The 12,526-nt window shown below is 36.5% G+C and overlaps 1 protein-coding gene across 1 annotated transcript; it reads right to left on the reverse strand.

The window, feature by feature from the left end:
• Nucleotides 1-1,448: 1,448 nt before the first annotated feature.
• Nucleotides 1,449-2,436, reverse strand: LOC106086564 (large ribosomal subunit protein uL16m). Its single transcript, XM_013251293.2, has 3 exons — nt 2,301-2,436; nt 2,200-2,235; nt 1,449-2,144 (listed from the first exon to the last, which is right to left on the reverse strand). The coding sequence occupies exons 1-3, from the start codon at nt 2,338-2,340 to the stop codon at nt 1,531-1,533; spliced, it is 690 nt and encodes a 229-aa protein (XP_013106747.1). The 5' UTR covers nt 2,341-2,436; the 3' UTR covers nt 1,449-1,530.
• Between the last annotated feature and the right edge of the window lie 10,090 nt (nt 2,437-12,526).

Here is a 12,526-nt window from a genome sequence, read left to right on the forward strand (position 1 = left end):
AATACTGAGCTGACTGTGATGGTCGATGGAAAAATGATTCCGACCATCAAGTGCCCCAAAATACATGGCGTCACATTTGACAGCTCTTACACATTCTCCCCACATGCCACAGCAATTTGCGATAAAGTCAAAAGTAGAAACAAGGTCCGCAAGTCACTTGCTGGCAGCACTTGGGGTGTAGACAAAGAAACCTTGTTGACCACGTACAAAGCAATTGGCCGGTCTGGGGTAAGTTATGCAGCGCCAGTGTGGTCTCGTCAACTTTGTGATACGCAGTGGAATAATATTCAGATTTGTCAGAATGCCGCCCTCCGAACTGGGAGGGGCTGTCTCCTCAGCTCGAATGTGGACCCATTCATCAGGAGACAAAGATCCTACCAGTGCGAAGACATAACTACATGCTGTCTAAGCAATGCCTTTTGGGCTGTAATCGGAGAGACCATCCAAATTATCATCTTGTGGATAGATATCCACCGCCCAGAAGCCTTAAAGTAGATCTACATGATCTAGAGCGTTCAGCGCTACAAGAGAGAACCTCTAGATCAAGCAGGTCTAAACAACATTCATGCAGACACGGTAGCAGATGCGGTAATTGGCTACCGATTGAATGTAGTCCTTGGAGAACGACCGCCTCTCATTGCACCTGAAGAAATCGACCTCCCCCGGCAAACCAGAGTAGTTCTGGCTCAATTACGTTCCGACCGATGCAGCCGCCTCAACTCCTACAGAGCAAGGATTGATGCCGACGTGCAAGATGTATGTCCCGATTGTAACCAGGGACCGCACGATACACGTCACATGTTTAACTGCCGGTCGGACCCACTCGACTCAAACCCAGATCCCTGTGGACGCACCCCATCTTTGTGGCAGAGTTCCTGGGCCTTGATGACCTCAATTAGGTTTATTTGGATGACCTCAATCAATTGTCCTCCATGTAATTGACTTCTTGGGAATGGATGATGGTCTCATCGTCGGCTCCCTGTCCTTTAAGCTGCGTCTACTTTCCTGACAGTGCACTGCCTGATGTTTCAGTATTAGGCTATTTGCCTATCCTGGTCTTCCGAATCTTGAGAATGTCGGTAATGGTTCCATCATCGGTTCCCTGTTCGTTAGGCTGTATTGAGTCTACCGTCCCTGCACTTCCTGATGTTCCTATATTAGGATCTTTGTCTATAATAGTCTTCCAAATCTTCCAATAACTTCTGCTTTGGTCTCCATTATCCAAACCAGATATCGCCCGATTCTGATTCGATCTATGACCTGATATAGCTGCAATATCGTAGCAATTCTTATCCATTATCCTTGCGAAGGTGAAGGGTATATAAAATTCGCCGGCCGAATATACACTTGTTTTCTTTTTTCTCTCATATTCATTAAACTTAACTTTATATCAATTTCTACAACACAAATGAACTATTAACCTGTTTTATTGAGTCAGAAGAAAGAAATTGGAAAGAAAATCCTTGAACCGTAGCTCCAACTGGAAGTGTGTCCATATAATTTATTTCTCGAGTTTCCTTTTTTACTATGCTAATTCTTTCCGAACCATTTATGATCTACTGGAGATATCCACCTATGACAACCATTTAAATTATTTTGTATTGCGTATTTTGTCGTAAACGGATTTTGGTTTTCTTGGTTTAAACATTTTTGCTCTAATAATCGGTCTTGGATTATTTCCTCCGATATCACCTCCGCATCAAAAGGCAAAATATTGCATACCTGTTGCAAGAAAGGTTTCACTTCGTTGAATTCGCATTTACCAGAAATTTCTAAAATCACCCTTCCTGCTTTAACAGGGGTAACATAGTGATCAATAGCACCTTTTCCACCCCCCATTCGCTGGCCTTGCCCCTTTTTTGTAACAGGTTGCCAGGGAGCGGGTACTCTCCAAATAGCGAACATTTTGCTCACATCCATTTTACGTCCAATAGTAAGACGTAGCATCTCGAAATGGCCCCAGCGTAAGCGTCCCCCACCTGTTGCAATAATACCATACTGTTTATGTAGTAGCTTATTATGTATCAATTCTGGTCCACGCATAAATTTTAACTTTTTCTGCATCTTTGGGGGGCGAAGATTTGGTGGATATTGAGGCATCCTCTCCATAACGCGGAGCTTAGGTCGTTCGACTTGTTCAAAATCTGTAACATTTTTATTTTACATAACATTTCTTATAACATAAGAAAAACGCCATACCATTATAGATAATTGGTGGAGCAAAATGTTTCATTCCTAAAATGTGAAGAATTACCCTTATAATATAGGAAGTAAACTTTTTTCCTTTTTTATACACATACCTCTTACGTTGCAAAAAAATTGTATGGCACATTTTAGCATGTTTTAATGTATATAATTTGCCAAACTGCTTCAACTTCGTGACTTACGACTAACCGTTTAATCAACTTTTTGTGCTAACAAATCGTATACATAGACGAAACGTTTCGGGTTAATGGGCAATTTACATGGCACGTCAATCAAAGCTGTCATATTAATTGCATGGGTGAACATCATGGTACAATTAAGAGGTAGTGTCGTTAGCACAACAACAAAATTATACCCCAAATGAAACCACCTTGAGTGGCAAATGCCGTATATTGAAATGTGAAAGTGGTTTTAGAAATAAATATTGTTTTACAACCTATCTTCTTCAAATGTATTTTATATTTGTATTTTCATCATTATAACACTGTTTTGTTGCTTATGTGTTGAATATCGGATCAAATAGAATATCTTTCTAAAATTTTAGAAAGTTCACAGCTGTGTCATCATCATGCATTAGTTTAAAGGTTGCCTCATTTGTAGAACAACATAAAAACAATATGGTGAAATCTCCATCTTGCCATCAAGCCGATCGAAATTTTGCCACCACAAACAAAGAAAAGTGTATGCATGTGTGTGTACGTGTGAAGAAAGTGTGAGTACGTGAGGAGATAATATGCGAGAAAGAAGATAACAACAAAGAGAATGCAAACACAAATCTGACATCCTAATACCATCAAATCTGGACGGCTGTAAACAGTATCCATCTTGCCATCAAGCCGATCGAAATTTTGCCACCACAAACAAAGAAAAGTGTATGCATGTGTGAGTACGTGTGCAGAAAGTGTGAGTACGTGAGGAGATAATATGCGAGAAAGAAGATAACAACAAAGAGGATGCAAACACAAATCTGACATCCTAATACCATCAAATCTGGACGGCTGTAAACAGTCCGCGTGAGTCCACCATTTTAAATCTGCCTTGGAGATTTCATAACCTTGGGTTGCGTTTGTTATAGGCCACCGTGCCGCAGAGGTGAAAACATATCCGCCTATGACGACTAACTCATGGATTCAAATCCCGCCGTGAAAATCAGAAAACTTTTAATCAGTTGTTATCCCTTCCTAATGTTGGCTATATTCGTTATGTTGAGCCATTCTTGAAGTTTCTTGTGCGGATGGAAGATATAATTTTCGTTTTTTACCGGAAACGACTTAACCGATTCGCAAACGGGTTAAACGACTTATTCGATTCGCAAACGGATGGATTCATTTGAAATCCAATTAAAATATCTACAAAACAGCCCTATTTTTCATACCTACCACTTACAGTTTCCGAAATATAAAATAATTACATGTTGAGTCATTCTGGCATAGTATTAGACGGTGGAATAAGTAATTTTCGTATTACTCGAAACGTCTTAACCGATCAGCAAACGAATTGGTTCGTTTGGAAGGCAATAAAAATTCTACAAAACCAGCCCTATTTTTCATACTTACCACTCACTGTTTCCCAGATTTAGCATAATTATTCTTGAAGTGTCTTGTGCAGATGGAAGAAGTAATTTTCGTTTTTCTCGGAAATGATTTAACAGATCCGCAAATGGATTGATTCGTATGAAGGCCAAAATAAAATACCTACAAAACAGCCCTATTTTTCATACCTACCACTTACAGTTTCCGAGATACAGAATTATTATATATTGGGTCATTCTGGAAGTGTCTTGTGCGGATGGAATATGTAATATTCGTTTCTCTCAAAAACGACCTAACCGGTTCGCAAATGAATTGATTTGTTTGAAAGCTAATAAAAGTATCTACAAAACAGCCCAATTTTTCATATCTACCGCTCACAGTTCCCGAGACATTAGATAATTATATATTGGGTCATTCTTGAAATGTATTGTACGGATGGAATCGAAAACGACTTTACCAATTCGCAAACGGAGTGATTTGTGTGAAATCCAATAAAAATATCTACCAAACAGCCCTATATTTCATATCTTCGACTCATCGTTTTTGAGATATAGTATGTTGGGTCATTATTGAAGTGTTTTGTACGGATGGAATATGGAATTTTCGGTTTTGAGAAAACGACTGATTCGCATGCGGGCTTATTCATTTGAAAGACAACAAAAAATTTCTACAAAACAGACCTACTTTCATACCTACCACTCACAGTTTCCGTGATATGGGATAATTATATGTTAGGCGATTTTCGAAATATCTTGTGCGGATGGAGGAAGAAATTTTCGTTTTTCTCGGAAATGACTGAACCGATTGGCAAATGGATTGATTCGTTTAAAATCCAATAATAATAACTACAATTCCAGCCTTATCTTGCCTGCCTTACACTCACAGTTTCCGAGATATAGAATAATTTAATGATGGGTCATTCTCGGAGTGACTTGTGCGGATGGAATATATCATTTTCGTTTTTTTCGCAAATGACTTAAGCAATTCGAAAATGGATTGGTTGGTGTGAAAGCCACTAATAATATCTACTATTCCAGCCTTATTTTGAGAGATATAGAATAATTTTTTGTGGTTTCATTCTCGAAGTGACTTCTGCGGATTCAATGTGTATTTTTCGTTTTTCTTGAAAAAGATTTAACCGATTCGCAAATGTATTTATTCGTATGCAAGTCATTTATAATATCTACAATTCCAGCCTTATTTACCTACCAACACGTTTCCGAGATATAAAATACTTTTATGTTGGGTCTTTCTGGAAATGTCTTGTGCGGATGGAATATGTAATTTTCTTTTTTTTTTTTGGAAACGACTAAACCGATTCGCAAATGGATTGTTTCGAATGAAAGGCACTAAAAGTATCTAGAATTCCAGCTTTATTTTAATTTCCTAACACTAGCAGTTCCCGACGTATAAAATAATAATATATTGGGTCATTCTCGAAGTGACTTGTGCGGATGGAATATGTAATTTTCGTTTTTTCGGAAGCGACGTAACCGATTCGTTCGAAAGCCTATAAAAATATGTTTAAAACTGCAGCATTTTTCAAGCTTATAGCTCACAGTTTTATAGATATAGGATAATTTTATGTTAAGTCATTCTCAAAGTGTCTTGTGCGGACAGAAAATTTAAATTTCGTGTTTCTTTCTCTTAAACGATTCCCAATCGGATGGATTCATTTGAAAGCTAATAATATTTACAATTCCAGCCTTATTTTGCCTAGCTATCACTCATGGTTTCCGAGATATAAAGTAATTTTACAATATGTTAGGTCATTCTCGAAGTGTCTTGTGCGGATGGAATATGTAATTTTCATTTTTCTCGAAATCGACTGAACCGATTCGCAATCGGATTGTTTCGTATGAAAGCCAATGAAAATATCTACATTTCCAGCCTTATTTTGCCTAGCTAACACGCACAGTTCCCGAGGTATAAATTAATTATATGTTGACATTTCCTGCCTTGTTTTAACTACCTAACACTCGCAGTTCCCGACGTATAAAATAATTATATGTTGGGTCATTCTCGAAGTGACTTGGGCGGATTGGAATATATCATTTTCGTTTTTTCGGAAATGACTTAAGCGATTCGCAAATGGATTGGTCGGTATTCCAGCCTTATTTTGCCTAACTAACGCTCACAGTTTCCGAGATATAGAATAATTGTTTGTGGGTTCATTCTCGAAGTGACTTCTGCGGATTGAGTGTGTATTTTTCGTTTTTCTCGGAAACGACTAAACCGATTCGCAAATGGATTGTTTCGTATGAAAGGCACTAAAAATATCTAGCTTGATTTTAACTCCCTAACTCTCATAATTCCCAACGTATAAAATAATTATATGTTGGGTCATTCTCTAAGTGACTTGTGCGGATTCCATATGTAATTTTCGTTTTTTCAAAAGCGACGTATCCGATTCGCAAATGGATCGATTCGTTTTATAGATATATATATATATATATATCTATATATATATATCTATATATATATATCTATATATATATATATATATATTTTATGTTAAGTCATTCTCGAAGTGTCTTGTGCGGATGGAAAATATAAATTTCGTGTTTCTCTCTCTTAAACGATTCCCAATCGGATGGATTCGTTTGAAATCTAATAAAATTAACAATTCCAGCCTTATTTTGCCTACCTAACACTCACAGTTTCCGAGATATAAAATAATTTTATATTAGGTCATTCTCGAAGTGTCTTGTGCGGATGGAAGATGTAATTTTAATTTTTCTCGGAATCGATTCTGAGTTTCCGAAATGTAGAATTATTTTATGTTGGGTCGTTCTCGGAGTGACTTGTGCGGATGGAAAATGTAATTTTCATTTTTCTCGGAAACGACTAAACCGATTCGCCAATGGATTGGTTCGTATGAAATCCACTAATAATATCCATAATTCCAGCATTCCTTTGCCTAAATAACATTCACAGTTTCCGAGATATAGAATAATTTTATGTTGGGCCATTCTGGAAATGTCTTTTGTGGATGGAACATGTAATTTTCGTTTTTATCGGAAACGACTCAAGCGGTTCACAAATAGTTTGGTTTGTATGAAATCCATTAATTGTTTCTACAATTCCAGCCTTATTTTGGCTACCTAATTGATTGGATTGATTCGTTTGGAAGCCAATAATATCTACAATTCCAGCACTATTTTGCCTAACTAATATTCTCAGTTTCCGAAATATAGAATTATTTTATGTTGGGTCGTTCTCGCAGTGACTTGTACGGATGGAAAATGTAATTTTCGTTTTTCTCGGAAACGACTCAACAGATTCGCCAATGGATTGGTTCGTATGAAATCCACTAATAATATCCATAATTCCAGCATTCCTTTGCCTAACTAACATTCACAGTTTCCGAGATATAGAATAATTTTATGTTGGGCCATTCTGGAAATTTCTTTTGTGGATGGTATATGTAATTTGTATGTTGTTTCGTATGAAATCCACTAATTATTTCTACAATTCCAGTATTATTTTGGCTACTTAATTGATTGGATTGATTCGTTTAAAAGCCAATAATATCTACAATTCCAGCATTATTTTGCCTAACTAATATTCTCAGTTTCCGAAATATAGAATTATTTTATGTTGGGTCGATCTCGGAGTTACTTGTGCGGATGGAATATGGCATTTTAATTTTTCTCGGAAATGACTTAACCGATCCGCAAATAGATTGATTCTTATAAAAGCCAATAATAATATCTGCAATTTCAGCCTCACAGTTTCTGAAATATAGAATAATTCTATGTTGGGTCATTCTCGGAGTGACTTGTGCCGACAGAATATGTAATTTTCGTTTTTCTCGGAAACGGCTTAACCGATTCGCAATCGGATTGATTCGTTTCAAAGCCAATAATGATATCTACAATTCCAGAATAATTTTGCCTACCTAACACTCACACTTTTTGAGATATAGAATAATTTTATCTTGGGTCTTTCTCGGAGTGACTTGTGTGGATGGAATATGTAATTTTGGTTTTTTCGGAAACGCCATGAGCGATTCACAAATGGAATGGTTCGTACGAAATTCACTAATTATGTCTACAATTCCAGGATTATTTTGGCTACCTTACACTTACAGTTTCCGAGATATAGAATAATTTTATCTTGGGTCTTTCTCGGAGTGACTTGTATGGATGGAATATGTAATTTTCGTTTTTCTCGCAAACGACTTGATCGATTCACAAATGGATTGATTCGTTTGAAAGCCAATAATAATATGTACAATTTCATCCCTCTTTTGTCTACCTAGCACTCACAGTTTCCGAGATATAGATTGTATGTTGGGTCATTCTCGGAGTGACTTGTGCGGATGGAATATGTAATTTTCGTGTTTCTCGGAAACGACTTAACCGATTTGCAATCGGATTGATTCGTTTGAAAACCAATAATAATATCTACAAGTCCATACTTGTTTTGTCAACCTAACACTTACAGTTTCCGAAATAGAGAATATTTTTACGTTCGGTCATTCTGGAAGTGACTAGTGCGGATGGAATATGTAATTTTCGTGTTTCTCGGAAACGACTTAACCGATATGCAATCGGATTGATTCGTTTGAAAGCCAATAATAATATCTACAATTCCAGCCTTATTTTGGCTACCGAATACTCACAGTTTCCGATGTATAGAATAATTTTACGTTGGGTCATTCTGGGAGTGACTTGTGCGGATGGAACATGTAATTTTCTTTTTTATCGGAAACGACTTAACCGATTCGCAATTGGATTGGTTCGTATGAAAGCCACTAATAATATCGACAATTCCAGCCTTATTTGGGCTACCTACTACTCACAGTTTCCGAGATATAGAATAATTTTATGTTGGGTAATTTTCGGAGTGACTTGTGCGGATGGAAAAGGTGGTTTTCTTTTTTCTCGGAAACGACTTAACCGATTCGCAATTAGATTGGTTCGTATGAAAGCCACTAATAATATCTACAATTACAGCCTTATTTTAGCTACCTTATACTCACAGTTTCCGAGATATAGAATAATTTAATGTTGGGTCATTCTCGGAGTGACTTGTGCGGATGAAATATTTAATTTTTGTTTTTCTCCGAAACGAATTAACCGATTCGCAATCGGATTGATTCGTTGCAATGCCAATAGTGGTATCTACAATTCAAGCATTTCTTTGCCTACCTAACGCTCACACTTTCTGAGATATTGAATAATTTTATGTTGGGTCATTCTGGAAATGACTTGTGTGTATGTAATATATAATTTTCGTTTTTCTCGGAAACGACTTAGGCGCTTCACAAATGGATTGGTTCGTATGAAATCCACTAATAATATCTACAATTCCAGCCTTAGTTTTGGCTACCTAATACTCAAATTTTCCGAGATATAGAATAATTTTATGTTGGGTCATTCTCGGAGTGACTTGTGCGGATGGAATATGTACTTTTCGTTTTTCTCGGAAACGACTTAACCGACTTGCAATTGGATTGGTTCGTATGAAATCCACAAATTATGTCTACAATTCCAGCCTTTTTTGGCTACCTAACACTCAAAGCTTCCGAGATATAGAATAATTTTATGTAAGGTTATTCTCGGAGTGACTTGTGCAGATGGAATATGTAATTTTCTTTTTTCTCGGAAACGACTTAACTGATTCACAATCGGATTGATTCGTTTGAAAGCCAATAACAATATGAACAATTCCAGCTTTATTTTGCCTACCTAATTCTCACAGTTTCCGATTTATAGAATAATTGTATGTTGTATCATTCCGGAAGTGTCTTGGGCGGATGGAATATGTAATTTTCTTTTTTCACGGAAACGACTTAACCGATTCGCAATTGGATTGGATTCGTATGAAAGCCACTAATAATATCTACAATTCCAGCCTTATTTTGGCTACCTTATACTCACAGTTTCCGAGATATAGAATAATTTAATGTTGGGTCATTCTCGGAGTGACTTGTGCGGATGGAATATTTAATTTTCGTTTTTCTCCGAAACGAATTAACCGATTCGTAATCGGATTGATTCGTTTGAAAGCCAATAATAATATCTACAATTCCAGCCTTATTTTGGCTACCTAATACTCACAGTTTCCGAGATATAGAATAATTTAATGTTGGGTCATTCTCGGAGTGACTTGAGTGGATGGAATACGTACTTTTCGTTTTTCTCGGAAACGACTTAACCGACGTGCAATTGGATTGGTTCGCATGAAATCCACAAATTATGTCTACCATTCCAGTCTTATTTTGGCTACCTAACACTCAAAGTTTCCGAGAAATAGAATAATTTTATGTTAGGTCATTCTAGGAGTGACTTGTGCAGATGGAATATGTAATTTTCGTGTTTCTCGGAAACGACTTAACTGATTCACAATCGGATTGATTCGTTTGAAAGCCAATAACAATATGAACAATTCCAGCCTTATTTTTCCTAACTAACTCTCCCAGTTTCCGATTTATAGAATAATTGTATGTTGTATCATTCCGGAAGTGTCTTCGCAACTGGATTGATTCGTTTGAAAGCCAATAATAATATCTACAATTCCAGCCTTATTTTGGCTACCTAATGCTCACAGTTTCCGCGATATAGAATAATTTTATGTTAGGTCATTCTCGGAGTGACTTGTGCAGATGGAATATGTAATTTTCGTGTTTCTCAGAAACGACTTAACCGATTCACAATCTAATTGATTCGTTTCAAAGCCAATAATCATTTCTACAATTCAAGCATTCCGTTGCCTACCTAACGCTCACAGTTTCTGAGATATTGAATAATTTTATGTTGGGTCATTCTGGAAATATCATGTGTGTATGTAATATAAAATTTTCGTTATTCTCGGAAAAGACTTAGGCGCTTCACAAATGGATTGGTTCGTATTAAATCCACTAATAATATCTACAATTCCAGCCTTAGTTTTGGCTACCTAATACTCAAATTTTCCGAGATATAAAATAATTTTATGTTGGGTCATTCTCGGAGTGACTTGTGCGGATGCAACATGTAATTTTCTTTTTTCTCGGAAACGACTTAACCGATTCACAATCGGATTGATTCGTTTGAAAGCCAATAATAGCATGAACCATTACAGCCCTATTTTGCCTACCTAACTCTCACAGTTTCCGATTTATAGAATAATTGTATGTTGTATCATTCCGGAAGTGTCTTGGGCGGATGGAATATGTAATTTTCTTTTTTCTCGGAAACTACTTAACCAGCCACCTAATATTCACAGTTTCCGAGATATAGAATAATTTAATGTTGGGTCATTCTCGGAGTGACTTGTGTGGATGGAATATGTACTTTTCGTTTTTCTCGGAAACGTCTTAACCGACTTGCAATTAGATTATTTCGTATGAAATCCACAAATTACGTCTACAATGCCAGCATTATTTTGGCTACCTAACAATCAAAGTTTCCGAGATTTAGAATAATTTTATGTAAGGTCATTCTCAGAGTGACTTTTGCAGATGGAACATGTAATTTTCGTGTTTCTCGGAAACGACTTAACTGATTCACAATCGAATTGATTCGTTTGAAAGCCAATAATAATATGAACCATTCCAGCCTTATTTTATCTACCTAACTCTCACAGTTTTCGATTTATAGAATAATTGTATGTTGTATCATTCCGGAAGTGTCTTGGGCGGATGGAATATGTAATTTTCTTTTTTCTCGGAAACGACTTAACCGATTCGCAACTCAATAGTTTCGTTTGAAAGCCAATAATAATATCTATAATTCCAGCCTTATTTTGGCTACCTTAAACTCGCAGTTTCCGAGATATAGAATAATTTTATGTTGGGTCATTCTCGGAGTGACTTGTGCGGATGGAACATGTAATTTTCGTTTTTCTCTGAAACGACTTAACCGATTCGCAACTGGATTGATTCGTTTGAATCCCAATAATTATATGTACAATTCCATCCTTATTTTGGCTACCTTATACTCAAAGTTTCCGAGATATAGAATAATTTTATGTTGGGTCATTCTCGGAGTGACTTGTGCGGATGGAATATGTAATTTTCTTTTTTCTCGGAAACCGATTCGCAACTGGATTGATTCGTTTGAAAGCCAATAATAATATCTACAATTCCAGCCTTTTTTTGGCTACATAATACTCACAGTTTCCGAGATATAGAATGATTTTATGTTGGGTCATTCTCGGAGTAACTTGTACGGATGGAACATGTAATTTGCTTTTTTCTTGAAACGACTTAACCGATTCACAATCGGATTGATTCGTTTGAAATCCACTAATAATATCTACAATTCCAGCCTTATTTTGGCTACCTAATACTCACAGTTTCCGAGATATAGAATAATTTAATGTTGGGTCATTCTCGGAGTGATTTGTGCGGATGGAACATATAATTTTCGTTTTTCTCGGAAACGACTAAACCGATTCGCAACTGGATTGGTTCGTTTGAAAGCCAATAATAATATCTACAATTCCAGCCTTATTTTGGGTACTTAATACTTACAGTTTCCGAGATATAGAATAATTTTATGTTGGGTCATTCTTGGAGTGACTTGTGTGGATGGAATATGTACTTTTTGTTTTTCTCGGAAACGACTTAACCGATTCGCAATTGCATTGGTTCGTATGAAAGCCACTAATAACATCTACAATTCCAGCCTTTTTTGGGCTACCTTATACTCAAAGTTTCCGAGATATAGGATAATTTAATGTTGGGTCATTCTCCGAGTGACTTGTGCGGATGGAATATTTAATTTTCTTATTTCTCGGAAACGACTTAACCGATTCGCAACTGAATAGATTCGTTTGAAAGCCAATAATAATATCTA

The sequence above is a fragment of the Stomoxys calcitrans genome, chromosome 4 (assembly GCF_963082655.1).
Source record: "Stomoxys calcitrans chromosome 4, idStoCalc2.1, whole genome shotgun sequence".
Taxonomy (NCBI): Eukaryota; Metazoa; Arthropoda; class Insecta; order Diptera; family Muscidae; genus Stomoxys; species Stomoxys calcitrans.

Bases quoted from the DNA above. Each gene is read 5' to 3' on its own strand.
- LOC106086564 (XM_013251293.2), bottom strand. From the start codon at position 2,340: ATGCTAAAATGTGCCATACAATTTTTTTGCAACGTAAGAG. The intron at 2,236-2,300 runs GTATGTGTATAA...TTCACATTTTAG, and splicing joins ATTTTTTTGCAACGTAAGAG to GAATGAAACATTTTGCTCCA. The intron at 2,145-2,199 runs GTATGGCGTTTT...AAAATGTTACAG, and splicing joins TCCACCAATTATCTATAATG to ATTTTGAACAAGTCGAACGA.